Below are 20792 nucleotides of genomic sequence, written 5' to 3'. Positions count from 1 at the left end.
ATTTGGCTTCAAAGCCTTCAGTGTTGTCAACGTGTGTTCGATTATAGACGCCACCGCAAACCAGTTCTGAGTGCACTCATCAAATATATGGATGTAGGTTCGTGTCTGAAGAGAATATTAGAGTGGTTAAATAAAAAAAACAAACCAAAAATTCAACCCGGAATCTCTGACACATTTTTTGGTTTTGGCTTCGGGGCAGTTAGTTGTCCGAGCTCGAATAAACTCGCCTTTTCATATTTTCGCGTTCGTGCAGTCAGTGTGCAAAAAAAATTTGCACTGAATTTTCCTTCAGATTTTATTAAAGAGTTATATGCTAACTTGGAAAAAAGAATGACTCTAGTACTGTTTCAACATTAAACAAACCTCAATTTCCTCGTTGTCTGCTTTGTTAATGGTAACAGTAATGTGCCAGGGCTTTCCTTTTTTGGCAAACCAATCGCGCTGCGTCTAACACGCTGCTTTGTGAAAGGGCATCGACTGCAGCGGTCTTTGCAGCATCTTGGTGAACAGGTCGCACAATGTGCGACTTCCATTCTTCAAGTTTTGGTGTAGCCGATTGGAGATCATGCTCGAGTTCCTCCTCTTTCTCCTTGTTGCTATGGAGAGAAAGAGAATGTAAGTAACAACAAAATTTATTGTATATGACGGCATCCTACTAAGTGCTGCTAAAATTCAATTTTTGATTGCAACATGTGGGATACGCAAGTTACGTTAAGTTTTGCTTTTCTTGTTTCTTTTCTTTCTTCTTACATCTTCAACGGCCACTTTGCCGTTATCTTCCAAATTCATTTCGGCTGTGGATACCGAAATAAAACGAACATGTAAAATAAAACGGCAGATGTAGATTCTATAAGAATTGTATTAATAAATGAAAGAAGCACTCGACTCAGGCTAAGCTAACGCTAACCCACACAAGGCTGGAAATCAAGACTGTTCTCTACCTTTTCATACTTTCCTTTCACATAGAACTCAAACATAAGAACCATGGGAACAATAATCCTCACCCCACCCTACTACTACAAGCCAAACGTAACCTATTTTGATTGAACTAAGATATTATCAGCCTGCAAGATCCATTGTTCTTGGTGGGACTGTCAGTACAACCATTGTCTGCCTTAACTAAAGGTTGATTACCTTTCAATTGCTTCAGCTTTACTTGTCGCTCTTTCCTTTCTCCCTGATCTCCGAGATCTTCCAGTCTGTAAAAAAACTTTTTTAAGGAAAATAAACTGAACAGGACAGTGTATAAAATGTGACATCAAACCTTCAAGACAGTAAAGTTCCAGAACACCAGTTCCGCCCGTTCCGTTGAAATGTTTTCTGACAATAAATGCATTCAAGCCCAAACCACCTAAGACTGATGTTGAGGCTGGTAGTCTAGTAACCATAACCGCGTGAACAATTCTTTGTGCAAAAAATGCTGAGCTGTCAAGTTCGACTGTCAAATTGGGCCTTTTTCTTAAGCAAAAAAACAAACAAACAAAAACACAAAACAAACCAAGGGCTACCCAAAAGATAATTGCCATATTTCTCTGTTTTTGTTTTTGTTTTTTCATCTTCACCTACTTGTGTTCTTCTTTGTCAATTTGCTTGGCGAGAGAAATTCTTTTCCTAATGGAGGACATAAATGACACATTAACTGGAAAGGAGTCCAGCTCGTTTCCTGCAACGCGAAATTTGAAAAAGAATAAAATCAAGAAAACAAATATGAAAAAAAAAAAAAAAAATAAAACAAACAAACGAACGACACGAGAGACTGTAAGTTAACCCTTAAACGCCTATTCATGACTAGCATCTAGTTTCTTCTGACAGCATCACTCCTGAATCAAACATAAAGGTCATGAGAATAAAGGGAACGACTATCTAAAGAAACTCTTGATTGTTAAACAAATTCTCCTTGTTAGTTCCATAGAAAATTCATGGAAAATGGTGTGGAGAAAATGCAAACTGATTTTTAAGGGTGTAAAGGGTGAAATTGTAGTCGGGCTGAGTAAACTCCTAGATGTACCTTTTCCTTCTAAAATATTTGTTGCAGCTAAAAGAAATATTTATCAACTAGAGGGGTATCATCTTCGTGCAATAACAAATTTTCTTAACCCTGTGATCCATAAGAGTGACCAACCTCCAACTTCTCCTAACGACTGTCACACCCAAGTAAATATTTTTAAAAGGGTTATAAATGTATCAAACACAAGATATTGGGTGCTTAAAATTAACCTCTAACCTTGTTATCAAATGGGTATCCAATCATCCTTCTGTTAACAAAGCTATCCGTACTCGCATTAGGTATGATCTATGGAAGCAATGGTCCTCGAAATGCTCCGAACGCACACGCAAATCTTTTGGAAGAAATGTCCTTCCAATGACATGAATCCATGCACGTCAGTAAATGGGGTATTTTGGCAAGCTAAAAAAGCGAAGCTTGGGATCCTGCTTGTTTTTTACCAGACTAATGCCCTCGAACGCTTCGCAATTAGCCATTTTACTAGGGAAAACCCCAGGATAACCCCAACTACGAAAGAACGGAGCAACCATCACACGTCATCAACCCAAAATGCCTTGCGCACCTAAAAAGACGGAGAACGCGGGTAGTTCGAACTTGTTGTGAAGGCCAGTTTTGAAGGCCGAAAAAAATTAACAAGGTTAGAGGTATGATTTTAAGTACCACATATCTTGAGTTGATACATTTAGAGCCTTTTTCGCAGTATTTGCTTTAACACTGAAGGTTCCCTTTTGATCGATTTTGATTGATCGGTCTGGTCTCCATGGACTTGTCAAAGGCTTTCGACACCTTACCTCATGAACTGATTGTTTTGAAATTAAAAGAATATGGAGCAGATGAAGCAACAACCTCCCTGATAAAATATAATTTATCAAATCGATTCCAAAGGGTGAGACTGGGGGATACGCTTTCCAATTGGCAACCTATATGCAATGGTGTACCACAGGGATCCATCCTCGGCCCTTTATTATTCAACATCTTCATGAATGATCTTTCATATGTCATCAAGAAGTGCACTCTGTCCACTTACGCTGATGACACTCAAATCTTTTACGCCGACAATCAACTCTCCAAAGTTGAAGAAACAATCAACAATGATCTTATTAGTACTGATATATGGTTTGCGCGTAATGGTATGAAGAGGAACAGTTCAAAATACCAGGCTATGGTGTTGGGAAAACACAAGGGAACTGATGAACCAGTGTTTAAGTGTGAGGAGTCACAACTTCCCATATCCAACACAATGGAACTTCTTGGCGTGACAATCGAGGATAAATTAAATTTTGAAAAGCACATTGCTAAAATATGTAGAAAAATCAGTCAACAAGTCGCCGTATTAAAAAGGATGCAGAAAATGTTGTCTTTTGAGACTAGAAGGGATCTTTATAAAGCTTTCATTTTACCACACTTTAATTACTGCTCCGAAACGTGGCACTTCTGTAATAAAAAGTCAGCTGACAAGTTAGAGTTGGTGAACAAACGTGCGCTCCGTTTTGTTTTTAGAGATAAGTACTTGCCTTATGAGGAACTTTGTAAGCGTATCGGTCTCTCAAGTCTTCGTGAACAGCGATTAGGAAAAATATATTGTCCGCTGTCTTTATGATATTAGCCAGTGATGCAGGTCCAAAAAGCTTACGTGATCTTATAACTGTAAGGTGCTCCACTTATAACCTTAGGGGCACCACAATACTGGACCTCCCAAAAGTAAAATCAACAACCTTCGGGTTAAGATCATGGAGATATGCTGCATCGAAATTATGGAACGCTTTACCGGACGAGTCTCGAAAGATACAAACATTTACTACTTTTAAAAATTACTTAAAAACATTAGATCTCACGGGAGTCTGGTGCGGTGAGGATCTATCCTTGATTATATTTACTGTTTTTAATGATTACATTTTATACATTTTACTTGGTGACTACATTGTTAAATTCTTATATTTTAATATTAGCTAGTTCTTAATCTTAATTTATTTAAATTTATATACCTTCATAAGGCTTTATAATTTCCTTTTCTCTTTTTATTTCGTGGCGTACCTGTAAACTAGCTTTTAGCTAAGCGTTCTGACCACGTTAAATAAATTGATTGATTGATTGATTGATTGAGGTCTTGAGAATAGGAGAAATGATCCCCAAGTAAAGAAGCTCTTGATTGTTAGACGAAATCCCCATGTCAACACGTTAAGAATTATATAAGGAACAGCTGCATGGAGAATTATTTGCATACTAACGTTAAGGTATAAATTTTTATGTAACTACAAAGGAGATTTAGACTATGGCACCTTAAAGGTGGCCTCATGGTTAGTGCGCTCGAGACGTCTTCGCTTTGCAGTTCCCTCATCTTCATCATAATCACTGCGAACAGGAAACATTTAAGTTAAATTTTGATAAAAAGAGAGTCATTTACCTCAGTTTACAGGTTGACAGTCATGGAAATCATTTCAGAAGGAGAAGCCTGAAAGAAATTCAAGCTACGATGGAAATTGAAGTCCATTACAAATATGCTAATGTAGATGTGGTGTGTACCTCCTTCTATGAATGAGCTCCAAAATTGAAGATAATTCTTGGAAGTGGCCTTGCTCCACCATTCTGTCTGTCTCGTCAATCACAAGATATCTCAAGTTCTCCAAACGGCAGACATGCTCTTCACCCTGAAATTAAACGCCGCCAGAAGATATCTCAAGAATCATCCATTTGATAGAAAAAGGCTACACTCCAATTTCACCGTTGGGTATATGAAAAAGAAAAAAAACGCCCGGCACTGATGTTTACAGAGGAGTAGAAAATGCTTACAGCTGTACTTATCATTTTTTACGGCGCTTTACGAACGGAAAAAAACTTACACGACATTGGAAATCCAAATTCATGCTGAAAACTACACAGGACAATTGATCTCATGAGAAACATACCTAAATATACAAGTGTGTGTCGACTGTTTCAGATCTGTAAAAGAAAGTGAATCAGTACAACTTATGATACATGAGGTACTTACCTCGGCAATCAAATCCCACAGTATTCCCGGGGTGGCTACTATTATCTCAGGATACTTGTTTAAAAGCCTCTGTTGTTTTTGAGGTGCCATTCCTCCAACCACAACAACAATCTTGAAAAAAAGGAATTGTTTACTGATTCGAATGATTTTGAGGTACTTTGTTTGGTGGGTATTTCTCTGATAAAAGATAAAGTTGACACAGGACTAGAAGGGGTGCCAAGAGAGGGGAGGGGAGGGGGTAAATGGTACATCATGGGAGGATTGTAATTCTCTGAACAAAAGAGTTTTTATGTACTTTGCTGGTGAAGGGGCAAAGATAAAATAAATATTTCAGTCCAGAATATGGTACCAAAAAACAATAGAGTTTATGTTTGAGGGAATAACTATGTTTTCAGCACTAACTCATCATTATTTAAATTGCTTAAGCCTATTGTGGCTACAAATTCATGTTTCCCCAAAAAAATTAAAAAATGCTTTCCAAAAAAGAGATAGGTTTGCATTCTGTGCCACTGAAAAGAGGAAAATTGAAGGCTCAGGAGACAAAATTGACTTGGGCCAATAAAAATAAAGTAATAATTGAGTTTCTAACAATGGGAAAACAGAAACTAACTGTGGAGGTGACTTCCAAATTGTCAATTTAAGTACATGATGTTACCTCTAAAGATGTGTGTTTTGTAGCCTGTTTGAGATGATTTTTTATTTCCATAACCAATTCTCTGGTTGGTGTCATTATCAATGCCAGGAGTGGTTTCTTGAGCTTGGATGTTCCATTACCAGTTTCTGTGGCATTTGTGGTATTATTTTTGGTTGTATTTTCTGTAATTTCACCTGCTTCTTGACTGGACTTGTGGTCAAGGATGTGGGTGAGAATTAGAATCCCAAAGGTTAGTGTTTTACCTGAACCCTAATAAATACCAAAACTTTTTTATCATAACTTCAACAGACAATTTCAAGGCATTATCCAACAAATGATATGAGAACTATGAAACTTACAACTTGAAGGGACTTATCTTGACAATCTTATTAATTTATGTAATACACATTTTTGTATAAATAATGTTCCATCAACCAACTATAGGAAGATATAGAATGCCTACATATAGAAGGAAGAACTATTACATTAGTTCTTAAGAGAGCAAAATTTAACCATCAGTCTGTCAGTCAGTCAGAGCTCTCTCTCAAGAGGTACATCAAACACATACTTTCAGCTCAACAGCTCTCCTCAAGAGTGCTTTTACAAAAGTCATATTTATAATTATTCAACAATCACTTAGTACTTAGACAATAATTAAGGTCAAAGACCAGCTCTAAAGAAACAGAAACTGTTTGCTATAATGTGTGGGAAAGTCTTGTTACACATAAATGAGCTAAATGAGCTGAGTGTACATCATAGTAGACACATGTACATGTTGAAAATTATTTTTTTTCCTCTCCCTCTCCCTCTTGAAAAAAAAAAAAAAAAAAAGGATTCTTCAAAATAGTTGTGAAACCAAGTAAACAAACAATACACATAAAAAAAGAGACCTCCACCAATGCAACTGCTGTGATTCAACTCACTGTTTCTGCTGCACCAATGATGTCCCTGTGGTGGAATATTGCAGGTGGAAGGGAGAGAGTCTGTATAGGGGTTGGTGTAGTAAAACTTTCTTCACTGAGTCCTCTCTGAACTTCTTTGGGAACACCAAGGACTTCCCAAGAACTCATATCTACCATGGGCTCTAAAGTTTAGTTCAATCAAAATAAATGATTTAGCTATAAAATATGATTGCATCTTAAACTCATAGTGTTAGTGAGAAATATCATTTTACCACAGTTGAACCGAATGGGTAATTTGTTCCTGTATAGATATGAAATATGTTTATAAAGGTTTCATAATCTAAATTGATAAACACTTAATTAATAAATAACAATACAGTAATAAAAAATTTATCAGTAAAATTGCATCATTTATTACACCCATTTTGAAATCACTGGTGGTCCCTATAATCTGATTGGCTCTAATTAATACAATTTACTCACAAATTGCACCATTTTTTGCCTTAAATTGCATCTTTTTTCCAGCTAATGAGGAGGCTACACTAAAGATAAAACAACCAATCAGATTTCAAGGCTCGTTTAAAGCAACCAATCAAATTGCAGGAAAATGAAAGACAAAGAGTATCACATGGCAAATTTTGCAACTTTTGTTTCCAAAACTCTTACTCCCCCCCCCCCCCAAAAAAAAAAATGGATGAATTTAATTTCAGACCGGCTCAGTACTGCAGCAATAAAATATTTGAACTTACCAAGTCCTGTATTTGGGTGATTTCAAAATAGATGTAATAAAGTGGTCATTGAACCTCGTGTCATACAATTTTGGTCTGAAATCATACTTGTGATTTCAAATCGAACTCATGCTGCATGCTTGTTTGAGTTTGAAATCACGCATATGATTTCAGCACAAATTGCACTCCACTTAGTTCAATTACCATTATTTATAAAAAATCATATCTTTGCCAACATAATATTATCTACACAAAATGTGTTTGATTCTCTTCTTAATAATAAAATTCAAGGACAATCATTGGAGTAAAATTGTACTTTGTTTTGTGCATTTCCCATCCATAATTCCTTAAATTAAATCTTACCTGGAGGATCTTCCACCAGTCTATTGTCAGTGACCATTTCTACTCTGTTTTGCTCTTCTGACTGGGCTTTACTTTGGGCCTTGTTTTTCTTTTTCCTCTTCTTTTTTCCCTTTGTTTATTGGTCATTCTTTGTGCTTTTTTCAAGTTGTGTGGATGGTGTGGTAACGGTTTTTTTTCAGATTAGCCTGAAGATTTAAATCAAAAGACAATACTATGTAGCTTTTTTTTTTTTTTTTCCTGTGAGCCAAACTTCTAGAGAAAACCAAAAAAAAAGCTTCTATTCTTAGATATACATAACTGTGCATGTATGGGTAAAGACTGAAAAAATGCATGAGCCCTTGGGACAATGCAGTCTGCTGTCTTCAAAAAAATTAGGACAAACTGCTCTCAAAATGATTTCAATCAATTCCCGTATTTCCATGTAGTTCTTGTGGTGAGTGTTGTTGTTGTTGTTGTTTTCTTTTTGTTTGTTTGTTTCTTTTCTCATTTAAGGTATGACTGGCAGTTATCTTAGTTTTGATTCTCACGTCTAATATATACACCCAATCTGACTCAGGAGACAAGTCATTCCATTTGGGTCAGGTTGAGGATTATTATTAAGCGTCTTGAAAATCGACTTGTGGTAAGACATTTCCACCTTAAGAGGCACGGTTTATTCAGATTTCCAGTATCACAAGATGACTTAACCACTTATTTACTTCTGGTGGGTCGATTTGTAAACAACTCAACCCAATTTGGATGTATTGGACAACCCTCAACATGTATAATTAAAGATGAGTTATAACGAAAAATAAATAAACAAAAAAAAATCAAAAAGATAATTTTTCCCAATTTCTCGCAAAATATAAGGGTAATTTCACCACGTGCTTGAAGTGAATCTTACATTTGTATCTTCTAAATTTAACCATGCGGTATGTTTTAAAGCACTTTAATCAATTCACCTCCTGCAGCGGCCGTTCTTTTATTTTCTTCTTCTGAGCTGGTCCACCTGCACCAATTCCTGCTAGCTCTTCTGGATGATAATCTTCCATGACTTCAATGGACACAAATCCATCCATTTCGCCCGCAAAGAACGAAGGATCGTCCAATTCTACTGGTTCCCATTTTCGCTTCTTCCCTTTCGAATTCTTCTCTACCATTATGGAGCAATAATCAAAGAGCTTTAGTTGAGAAAATGAATGTAAACGCTCTTTTAAATAATAAACAACCGTTTTGGTTTATCCTTAGAGAATTAATAAAAACAATCTCACGTCGTCCGCCATTATGGATTACCCGCCAGAGAAGGACTGGATAAAAATTTGTACTGCGCGCATATTCAAACGGGAGTCATCCGCTGCTTTATTACGACATGGCTTTTCTCCCTTGGTAAAGCGCGAATGAAAAGACTAACATGCCGAAAGAACACCGTACATTCAAACGGAAGTGCATTTATATTAAGCGCTTAAACGAAAACTCGTTTCTTATCAAGAAAGGCTTTGTCCCAAACATGAAGGTAAGTGAACGCGCGCCAAACATCAGATCGGAAGCTCAACTCCAGCTGAGTAGCGTGCGCGTCAAAATGCACGTCTAACGATGTCATACTTGAGAATGTTGATAATAAGCTATGGTCATCGAAATAAATCCCCTTACGCCTGCCATATCCGTCAAAGTAATTTCCTTCTTTGAAATAAGTTTTGTCACAAGGAAAATTGTTTCTGGGACAACTAGATTTTGTTCTCCCCCTCCCCTCCACCTTTTCTGCCCACATTATGATCAAATCCCCGCCCCCTGCACCCCTCACGTCTCTCATGTCAAAACTGTTTTCTTTTTTTTTGTTTGTTTGTTTCAATCAGTCAATTCGCGAACTACAGTCAAACCTGTCTTAGGTGGCACCGTATTAAGCACTCGCACTGTATTAGACACCATATTCCCGTGGATGAGTGCTTAATACGGGGTTGACTGGACTGTGCAAATAAATTTTGTCCTCACTTCCTCCATCAAACCCAGATTATATCCATTATTGCCCCCATCTCCCCTAATTTCTCTCCTTTTCCCCTAGTTGCAAACTGTGGTGTTTTGCTGGAAATTGTTCATGCAAGAATGTCCTAATCAGTACTGGATTAGGATGTTCTAATTAATTAGTACCATGGACAAATTTTTACATACTGTTTCAGATACAAGACTTGAGGTGTACATTGCAACTATTCAACTCTAAAGTTCAAACTATTCTTTTCTTTGTTTTCTTTAAAGGTTGAAGGTATCTTAGATATATAAACGAGCTGCTTGAAAAACTAATGTTTGATAAGCTGAAGCACTGGGCTGGAACTCAAGGTACAGTACTCTAAACATTTGAAATATAATACTGTTGTATTTGCTGCATTTGTCTTATTCCTTTTATACAATTAAATTAAATTGCTCTCCATGTGTAGGTGGTTGCCTTCCTGGTGTAAGGCAGATTGCAAATGTTGCAGCTTTGCCTGGAATTGTTGATGTAAAAATGATCATAACTTTTTCTTGTTGAAATTACAACTTAGTTTAATTGAAACTTGTTCAATCCTGGGCCCAGTTGTTTGAAGGCTGATAAGTGCTAACCCAGGGTTAAATTTTAATCAGGGTATGTTTAATCCTTTGTTTAAAAGCCTTCTAAAATAATTTACCATAGATTTTTTAGGGCATCCAATCATCAAATTGCAGACTAAAGGAATTGTACATGTAGACTGAATTTCATTTGAAAGGTTTCAGATATGAAATCAGATTTCACACTGACCATTAGTTATCTAAACTCAGCTTTTAACAAACTAACCCTGTACTCTTGGGAAGCAGAGAAAGTATTAAGTGGAGATGACAAAAGAGTTTCTTGTTATACAGTTTGTGTTTCCATAGTATTTTTACACAAAGATTTCACTTAAAGTGGTGCCAAATAGAGCATCCAGTTATCCAGTTAGATCCAGTTATCCAGTTAGATCCAGTTAGATCCAGTTAGATCCAGTTATTTCATGCACGATCTTGAGAACATGAGCAAATCAGTTTTTCTGCTTTAAGCAAAAGCCCTTAGAACTGTTTTTCTAGGAGTTTTCTTAAGTTCCTGTTTATTTCCCTCAAAAAACAGGAAAACTGAAAGCCAAAAAAGGCAAATAGAATTAAAAGGCTACGTACATTATTTAAACTTTATGTGTTCTTATTTACCTCATCAATGTAGTTCCTAGGCCGCTCACGCAGATCACAACACAATGACTCAGTTTAATTCTAGCCATTCTAGAAGTAACATTCCTTCACTTCTTTTTCGCTTATGGACTACAATTCATTTTATTGTCACTTTGATACCTATTTTTCGACGGTAAACCCTGTTTCAACAGGAAAAGAAAGCTGTCTAAAGGTGAAATCTGAGTAGAAGGAATCGCTTTCCACCATTGGAACACTGTTGAAACACCATACAAACCTGTTTCCAATACCTCTAAATATGGTGCTGCAACCCTGTCAACCCTATTTTTGACAGCACCCTTGCAACTCGGGTATCAAAGCGATGTCAAATTGTTGGCATGGCTGAAAACCCTGTTTCAACAGGAAAAGAAAGCTGTTTTAACAGTGAAATCTGACAAGTAAGAATCGTTTTCCACCATAAATGAAAAATGAAAGAGATAATCATAATGATTTGCATATTTAGTTCAGGGCAGGAAATTGCGCCTAATACAGGCACCAATGTGACTAAATTTTTCACTTTGGCCACTAAATCCTGAAAATTAATCGCCAAATTGGCAACTAGCATGTTTCATCATAACCTTACCGAGAGATATAGTGAATTAAAAAGATTTGCAAAGATAAATCCGTGGCAAACTTCCTTGTTAAGTTTGTTTCCAAAACACAGCACATGCATCTCAATCGATGACTTGATGCCAGCTTGGATTTAGGTCAGCTTGAATGTTGTATATCATCCATCCTAGTGTTCACTTTGTAGCACATTGAAGATCTTTTCCCTAATTTAATTTTGGATGGTCTATCTAGAACATTGACAGCGTGAAAAAGGTTTTGTTTGTCTTTGAAAATGGCGACCAACTTTTTTTGAATTGGTAACCACTTTGAAGAATTTAGGAGCCTAGTGGCTATCAGAAAAAAAATTAATTTCACGCCCTGTAGTTAGAACGAAGAAGTCAGCTTTAGGGGTCTTTAGGGCGTTTGAATTCTGATTAGGTATTGTTTCACGACTTTTGTTCTATTATTTTACATCAGCGCTACTAGATTTGTTCAAGTGAATTTGCTGGCTATCTTAGAATTTCATCTCTCTGCAGCCAAGAAAAAAAATCCCACATGTCATGATTTACTTAAAAAAAAGTGCTATCTGGTCCTATCTGCTGTCTGGTGCATTGTTGAAAGCACTTAGCACATATTATTTCCTTTAATTTCATTAACTGAGTTCGTGTGCTGCTGCACAGTAAAGATAAATCGAGAAAGCCTGCCTGTTGGTTTGTTTGTTTGCACCTCACAAATGAATGAAGATACAAATAGTACAGAACAGAAATGAAAAAGCCCCCTTTTTACTTTGACATAGTTTGAAAGTAACCTACCTTGAACTATGGAAAATCCCTCTTTGAACATTAACATGATTTGAATTAATTTAAGCCATGAGTTCAACCTAGTATGGTATCTGGGATTGTGGTTTAGTCATCGTTATGGGTGGCGGTCACCACCGAAAAAACCAGGATGTCAAATAGATCAGTTAAAACAAAGCTGGTTTAAGGATCAGCTACAGGACAGCATAGCTAATAAAGGAATGGCATGGCCAAATTATAGACAATTTAGTGTTCCTTCATGAAACAGAACACCCTAAACATGAATAGTTTAGCCAAATGATAAACGGTCTAGTTGCCCATGTCGAATTGGAAATTGAAATTGTGAAATGGACTAGCTCAATTGAAAATAACTTAGCACTCATTTGCAATACAGTAAACAAATGGTGTAGCGTTGCGTCAAATGGCTCAGGGTAGTGTTAAGTAGCACAGCATACACACAAACAGTGTAGTGTTGTGTGAAATGGCTCAGTGTAATTTTGAATGGTACGGCTTACATATAAACAGTGTAGCATTGCATGAGATGGCACAGCATAAATTCGAATGGTACAGCGTACACACAAATGGTGTGGCATGGTATGAAATGGCTCAGCTTAATGTTAAATGGTATAGTGTACACACAAATGGTGTAGTGTTGCGTGAAATGGCTGTTGTTATCAGTATCTGTTGTCTACATTGGCAGTAGAAAACAGACAAACAGAGGAGTTTCTTGATCACAGTGCAAATTTCAGGAAGATAAAAATTACCTTATAATTAAAAAATATGTGCAAAAGACATTATAGTTAACTAAAACAATTCTACTGTATAAAATAGTGGGAAATGTTTGTTTCCTGTGTTTACACAAAAACTAGCAACTGTACAGTGCAGAACCCAGCTAGTCTTGAACTCTTGAGGGAAGCAACAATTTGCTCAAGACATACAGCTGGGAGTTTGAGATAGTGGGGTAAATTTGTCTGTGAAACAGGAACAAGGGTTGCTGCTCTTTGTTTGAGATAGGGAGTTTGAGATAGCTGAGTTCAAGATAGCCAATGGTTATGATTGAGAAAAGTAGGGCAAATCCAAGGGAAATGGGTTTGAGTTCGAGATAGCAGGGTTCAACTGTACTGTATTTACCTGTGTATAATATGCACTTTTTTCTATAAAAATAACCATCAAAATCACAGTGTATTATACACAGATTCTATTGTTTGTCAAACAGGTCCTAATTTGCATATGTTAAAAAGACAACAAAGAAAGTAACAAAAGCTTAGTAGTAACTGGTCTTTATTAGCTTGAGTTAAATAATCAACCAATGAAACATTTTCAATTCTGATCCACAAACACATCAAAGAAAGTAACAAAAGCCTCATAGTAATTGGTCTTTATTAGCTTGAGTTAAATAAGCTACCAGTGGTGCCTAACCTTGAAGGTATCTCACTGCATTCACAGCAAACAGTCACCAAATTAAGTATAAATGGGTCACAGCAATGCAATTTTTTAGATGCACATTTACTTTACTATTACTAGTAATAATTATTTTGTAAGGTGCAATTCCCAAGTGGCAGTTGTGACCACAACACGTGTGCACTTGCTTAATGGCAATTGTCACAAGAAAATACCAAATGCTTCTACACTGCATGACCCTGTATGCATTATAGACATGTTGGTCTAAAAGAACATAAATATAAAGATTTTAAAAGCATTTCACATCCAGGGGAATTTTGAATGATATTTGTTGCATCAAATGTTGTGGTTTCTCTGATGTTGTCTCTGCAAGTATGGCATAAAATATATCTCCAAATGTTGTCTCCGCAACAGACAAAATACTGAGGAATGACCCGTAATTTGAATATTTAACCGAGTTTGAACCGTATGCAGTTGAACCTCTATTAAAGTGTCTATCACCCTTAAATAGATATTTTCAGAATCAACTCCATGCACATTGAATAGTTAAATGGTGAAATATTTCTTGTTTTTGAATTTACAAAATGCTAATTAGATGATGTCAACCTGGGAATTTGCCATTATTTCTATGCCAACTTACAATGTGCAGTATATAGCTTGAGGATAATCAATTTGATAAATACAAAAAATAAACTGTGGATAGTCAATTGATTGGTAAAAAATTTTACTTGGAGGTGAAAACAAATAGTTGTATAATAAATGATTCCCATGTTGATGTCATTAATTAGCATTTTGTAAATTCAAATCTATATAGCTCAATAATGCGACGTTCAAAACAAATATTTCACCATTTCACTGTTCAATGTGTGTAGACTTGATTTTGAAAATATAATTGTATTTAATAGTGACAGGCACTTTAAGTGGCCATACTTTAATTAATTACACCTACCAACTATAACAGTCATTGTTTAATTCTAGAACTGGAGTGTCACGGCAGCAACTTCCAGACATGGTCTGTTCTCATTATTCAGTGATCAATGACAAACCTCTTCTCAGTTGCCATGACTTGAATATTGTGTATTGTGTCAACCCAGAAGAATCAGTGGGCAGAGCCTTATTCAAAGAAATCATGGTGAGTTTGTTGTACTTAGTGAGCACCCAACTATTCATTTCAGTAAAGCTGTTCAGATGGCGTATGACAGCTAAACTTTTTGTTAGTGGTTTCTATGCTTTGCATTGTTTAATTTAAAGGAGTGAGTGGAATAAAGCTTTGAGTGACTTTTGATAAACTGCTAGATTCTCCTTCCAGTTTATATTGTATATGCTCGTGTAACAAAGGGAGAATTTGGCTATAGATCAGGAGTCACCTAGGGCCTTATTCCAAACATTATTTTGAATAAGGCCCTAAGTGACTCCTGATCTGAAGCCAAATTGTTACATGAGCATATACAAGACAAACTGGAGGGAGAATCTAGCAGTTGATCAGAAGTTACTTAGGGCTTTATTCCAATCACCCCTTCATTTCGCACCCTAAAATTTTCGAACACTACAAACACATGAAATTTTCCGCATTTCGGTCATTTCTACTAAAAAAAAGGTGACCTAGAAATTTTTGGACAGAATTTTTCGGAAAAGTCACATTTTATTCCCTTGAATTTTTGGCTATGTAAATTTTCAGCTAGAACATGTGAACAGCTAATATTTTTCTAACGATATGTAGGTTTGTATATGTTTGATAAATACATGCGGCGCAATAATTTTTCCCACATACAGTACCGACAAGAACTGTCCCCCACTAAAATTGCACCAAAAGCAGACCTGAGCAGACCATACTTTCTGAAGTGAACCACACCAAACTTCAAGCCCATATATAAGCTATATAGGTATGTGCCGCCTAATAGGGTCGGGTTTTTGAGCCTCTGGATCCATAAATAGGGTGTCTTATTCGCGATTCTGGGTCTGTTCATGTTTGCCCTAATGTTTGCATGTGAAGTGGGGGTTAGTTCAAGTCGGTAATGTAACTGCAACGATAATCCAATCGGAGGGTTCAATCGATGGTGAGGAAAGAGGCCTCACTACTCTATGTACAGTACCGCTCGCGTATACGTTAGCTGCGCAGGCGAATTTCATACGCTCCGACGTAGGGTAGTTAGACGCGTATATACGTTTTTTTGCACGCTCGGTCGAAAAAAATGCGCGATTCATGTGCCTTTGTTATTCAGTGCTATAAGTTTCCTTTGTATTTCATTGTTGTATGAAGCAAAGGACTTATAAGTTCGAAAAAGCGGTGAGTAGACAACGGAAGGTTTAAATAATGAAAAAAAGCTATCATGTTACACTCTTGAATGTCGCGTCGCTTCGCGAATTTTTCGGATAACGTGTAGTAGCAGTAGATTGATGTTAAGCCTTCTGATCACTAACTACATTTATGATTTGTAACGTTCATATTTGTCCTATTACAGGATATCCAAACTGAAAAGGAATTGTCCCCGGGCACACCGACGTGCAGGCACACATTGGCTATGTTCCTCGAACAGTCATTCAGTACGTCAAGTACCTTCTAAGAGGCAACAGTAACGTTGAACTTTTCATGGCCAAGGCAATTACTAATATTCTACAAGCACTGGAAGACGAAGCACTGCAGATTCCTGACAGGTGAAAACTTGTGCGCATCAGGTCACTAGCGATGATAAGTACTTGCAAGGCTATTCATATTTTTGAAATGAGGTGGTCACCATCAACCTTTTCCTGGTCTTGTTTGAAACCACCAGGATTCGATTTGATAGAAGTATCCGTCGTTAGCCCTCTGGTTGAAGAAGCTTTTGTGCAGTATACGTTGGAAAATCCCAATTATTTGTTGGATGTAGTAAGTATTGATTTTTTTACTCTGGCGATCAAATCCTGGGGTGGGGGGCCTATACTGAACTGACAGGGGGCTCGGCCGTACCATTTTGTGTGTAAAATTCCAGATATGGTACCATTTAGGGGGGCTGTTGAAAAAAACAATTTTATAATTAACTTGGTACCATTTAGGGTGTCAATTGATTACTAATTGGAATCTGGTTACCAGTTACCGATTTCAGACCTTCAGTTACCGGTTACCGATTTCAGAATTTCAGTTTCAGGTTACCGATTCCCCGCTTGGTAAACAAAGAGCATTTTTTCCATGCAAAACATTATAGTAAATGTGCTCGACTAGTACCTCGTCTATTAACAACAAATTAAGCGCTAGAATGAGCAGACAACCAAAACATGTCGAATTCTTCATGACACATCTGAAATGGGTAACCGATAACCAGATGCCAATAAGTCAGTCAACTGATTTGTCATGTAAAGCAGAGTACGAAAATATCATTCTCGATTAGCTTTTCAGTCAACCTACAGTGTCTTTTAGGGGTCATTTTTAGGGCCACAGCCGAGCCCCCCCGAGTGTCAGTTCAGTATGGGAGCCGAACTCCCCCACCCCGTCCCACGGGAAACAAATCTGCAGGTTTATAGGCTGGTTAACCGCAGTCAAACGAGAGAAATTTGCAAAAGTTAAACAAAGTACTTAAAGGTTAAGGTAGTCGTTTTCACTGTCTATTAAAGTTTAATATATTGCCAACATATTTACCAAAATTTACCAAACGTTTTGAAAGTTTACCAAAAAAGTTCTAAATACTGTGAACCGCAGAATCGTCGACGCCATTTGTCAACATAATTTGGATCAGGCGCAAAGAGTTTTTGTCAGTTTTCCACGGAAAAAAAGCTCATCATTTTGAGAAAAATTAAAAGATAATAACGTGAACTAATTTTTTTACTTATCCTTGCTTACATTTAATAAAATCCCACTGAATAAAACGAAAACCGCGTTGGACGTTTGACCGCGGTGGATTAGGCTGGATACATCCCTGCGTTTGGTAAATGAAAGAAATAATTATGGCTTCATTCACCATTCATTCAGCGTGTCACGCCCCAAAACATAAAGTATAATGAGGCTCCATCTCTTTATCAGGTGGATACCATAAAAGGCCTATCTGCAGGGAGACCTGGCAACGTAGTTGGCAAATATTGGGAGAAGCTGATATTTAGCAATCTCAAGGCATGTGTGAAAAATTAGTATTCCTTCAAGGAAGAGGCATGTGGTTCCACTGCTGCTAGCTCCTACTTAAATTTGTGTGGACATCAAAGCAAAACAGATGAGAAAATCGATAGAACAGATAATTAGAGATAAATATAGTGCAATGATAGTCCATTGTCCTAATACCAGCGCCTTTGACTTTGTCATCGTTGATAAATGCAACAAAATTCATGCCATTCAGGTAACCGTTCAAACCGCTGCGAAGAAATGTAACGACAGTGACTTTTTCAAGACTGAAAATATTCACTTTACGTATTTACTAGCGCCTTGTGAGGTCGACTTCAACGCTATCAAATTGAAATAAAAGTTATATGATGCATATGAGGCGTATGGTTTGCGAATTGTAAATGGAGCCAGTTTCCTAACTCAGAAAGAATACTTTTCAATTTGGCGTCGAAGCCACTTGAAGATCTGTCTTGGCGTGGATTAATAAAACGGGTGTTTCATCTGCAACATGTTTATTGCCCATGTGGAAAAAGGGACTTCCCTTCTCATGAGGCTTGAAAGAAACCACCCCGAACATACGGAAGATTGCTGAAGTTTACACCATCTTATTTTGAAAACGAGCGCGATGACCCCCATTTTTATTTCATTTATTTCTGAACTTCACTTGTATCGATGTTTGTTTATGGAAAGTTTCAAAACTTTTTCTATAAGTCCCGAACTACCTTAAAATATATCCATAAATATATACACTAATTAGACTTTTATATATTATTTACGTGCATATAATGAGACGGGATTATACAAACATTGACATGTGTCAAGACCTACAAAAGTAGTTCAAATTTTCTACCGCCATAGCGAACAAAACAAAACGAGGTCTGAATTGCCCTTATTCATAATGACGTCACATCAAAACAATCTATTGTTTAAACGCAAAGTATCATGGTCGCGGGAGGGGGACAAAACAGCAACAACACAAAAAAAATTGAGATAAAATTCGTTTTATAGACCAAAGAAAAGCGGTGACAGCCATCAAGTGAAATAAATATTGCTTATTAAACATTGGTGCATCTCATATTTGAGTCCCAGGCCATTTGAGTTAAAACTTTTCTTACCAGAGCGAGTTTTAAACGAATTTCTATCGTTCTTGCCAAATTTTTTACCCCTCATAAACAAGCCCTGACGTCATCATGAATAAGAGCAATTAAAAACATTAAACGGAATATTTATTGGACGCTAAAAAAATTGACAGTGAAATGAAGAACTTTCTTAATTAAGCATTGTAATAAAGCATTTGTAGCATAGATTTCGTAATTCCAAAAAAATATCCATCCCACTCCCGCCCTCACGGATGGATTTTTTTTCATACAGCCCTTTGGAAACAACTTTTATAGATTTGAGAGTTACTCTAAACCTCACCCTGAATGGATAATTTGAGAGGAGAAGCTCTTGATCTTTCGAGTTCTTGTTTGTAATTTTCATAGTAAAAAAAAAATCCAGCGACCGTCTAATACACGAACTACTTTTCATGTCATACACTTAAAGGCATAAATAAAGAAATCGCGAAAGGAGAAGCCTTACCCCTCTTAAGATCAAATTCGTCACGCCCAACTTTTAACAAAAACGTACAGAGTTTCAAATACGCTTAAAGAATAAAGAAAACCGAGAATAAGGTTTTGAGAAACATGTCTTTGGAGCTATTTTATGCGGGAGAGAAAATATACCTGAAAACGAAAAATATAGCGCGCACAAATGAAAATGTTACATTTGATAACACAATCTCATCCAGCTGTGCTAAACCTCAAGATGACCAAGAACATACAGATGGATAAATGACACCTTAAAAGTAATCTTTATTATCACATCGCAAACAAAAGTCATTAAATGATATTCTAATAGCAGCTAAGCTTTCAAGTTAGCAGATTTAAAAGCGCAAGCGAGTGGCAGGAGTCGCACAAGGCTATCAACACCTTTTAACCATCGACAACCTTCTGTTTTCGGCATGGGGTAAAATATGGACTGGACCATTTCTTGGACCATTTTTTGGACCATTTTTTGGACTATTTTTTGGACCATTTATTGGACCATTTTATAGGGGGGAAGCACACTATTAGTACTCAGGGAGGGGTGGGATGCAGTCTACTAGTACTGAGGGAGGGGTGGAAGGCAGAGTGTTATTACTCAGGGAGGAGTGAGAGAAGGACTATTGCTAGGCAGGGAGAGGTGGGAGGTGGATGTAATAGTAAACACTACTTGTTAATGGAGCTTTTACTCGATCGTACAAATTTTTGAATTTTTTGAATGTTCTTCATTTTTGTCGTCATGCGAAAGCGAAACTGCCACGTAAGCACTGGCCTTCGATTTCTATTGAAAATATCGGGTTTAAGATCCCCTACTGTTGAGTTATGCCTGTGTCTTTTGAGTCGACTTGTGTACCATCAGTTGCTTCACGTTTCCCTTTGTGTATACAGTATGTAATTACTAAATTTATCTATCTTACTTTTGTCATTCATCTTATAAGACGAGATCACGAAATTTCCGTTCCTTAGCCCTTAACTTAGCAGCATATAGAATTCACAAGCGCTCTTGCAATTTTAACGTCTATAACTTTACTATATAAAATAATTAGCAAACGATTTCGAAGAGGAATCCATATTCTCGTATCGAGCAAAAGCACTGCTTTACTTGTTATATGGGAAAGACGGGAAAGCGCAAATATCGATTTTATCTGTTTCGCAAACAAAGGAGTTAATCACCTACACCGGAAATAGAGACCAGGCATTCCTCGCGACTCCCGTACGCTTGTTTTCCAATTTGCCTGGGCCGCTGCCAATCACTTCTTGTGTAAAAACCTACGTAATCTGCCAAGTGGAAGTACAGTGGCTACTGTTGCTTACCGATATTTTCCGTCGGTAAAACGTAGAAGTCAGTAAATGTGACCGATTCTGCCCGGAAAATTTCATTGTCTAGAGCTTGGATATGTCAGGAGAGTTTCATTGACAGCTGGATTAATTAAACCCTTGTTGTGAAAGTATTATAAAGACAGCGCTTTCCTTCGCTTTTCTTGTCACATACAAAAAGGGAAACGTGAGGCAACTGAAAGATGATTCATGCTAACCCGTAGGTATCACTTAGCACTGGCACAAGTCCACCTAACAGGCACACGTATAACTTAATA

General features: G+C 37.1%; 1 protein-coding gene, 1 long non-coding RNA gene and 1 pseudogene across 3 annotated transcripts in view; 1 reads left to right on the top strand and 2 right to left on the bottom strand.

Moving 5' to 3' along the window:
- The window catches only part of LOC149045313 (uncharacterized), a 3402-nt pseudogene extending 2014 nt beyond the window's left edge, over positions 1 to 1388 (bottom strand). The window contains exons 1-3 of the transcript XR_016186474.1: positions 1135 to 1388; positions 434 to 596; positions 1 to 105 (exon numbers count right to left, since the gene is read on the bottom strand). The exon at positions 1 to 105 is cut by the window's left edge and continues 2014 nt beyond it. The product of XR_016186474.1 is annotated as an uncharacterized LOC149045313 (transcript). The remainder of the gene's footprint in view (positions 106 to 433; positions 597 to 1134) is intronic.
- Positions 1 to 6093, bottom strand: part of LOC149045312 (ATP-dependent RNA helicase ddx24-like) — an 8107-nt gene extending 2014 nt beyond the window's left edge. The window contains exons 1-6 of the mRNA XM_089208145.1: positions 5650 to 6093; positions 4995 to 5105; positions 4529 to 4653; positions 4285 to 4357; positions 364 to 1663; positions 1 to 105 (exon numbers count right to left, since the gene is read on the bottom strand). The exon at positions 1 to 105 is cut by the window's left edge and continues 2014 nt beyond it. Coding sequence (XP_089064271.1) covers positions 1559 to 1663; positions 4285 to 4357; positions 4529 to 4653; positions 4995 to 5105; positions 5650 to 5724 — 489 coding nt within the window. The 5' untranslated portion in view covers positions 5725 to 6093 and the 3' untranslated portion in view covers positions 1 to 105; positions 364 to 1558. The remainder of the gene's footprint in view (positions 106 to 363; positions 1664 to 4284; positions 4358 to 4528; positions 4654 to 4994; positions 5106 to 5649) is intronic.
- Positions 6094 to 9847: 3754 nt separating this feature from the next.
- On the top strand, positions 9848 to 17987 carry LOC113665879 (uncharacterized). The gene is made up of 4 exons (XR_016187136.1): positions 9848 to 9931; positions 14527 to 14680; positions 16011 to 16414; positions 17543 to 17987. It is a non-coding gene; the product is annotated as an uncharacterized LOC113665879 (long non-coding RNA).
- The last annotated feature ends 2805 nt before the right edge of the window (positions 17988 to 20792 follow it).

Source organism: Pocillopora damicornis, chromosome 5, assembly GCF_964200805.1.
Source record: "Pocillopora damicornis chromosome 5, jaPocDami1.2, whole genome shotgun sequence".
NCBI lineage: Eukaryota > Metazoa > Cnidaria > Anthozoa > Scleractinia > Pocilloporidae > Pocillopora > Pocillopora damicornis.
Note: the sequence above shows the minus strand (reverse complement) of the source record. Positions and strands in the feature narration are given on the sequence as shown.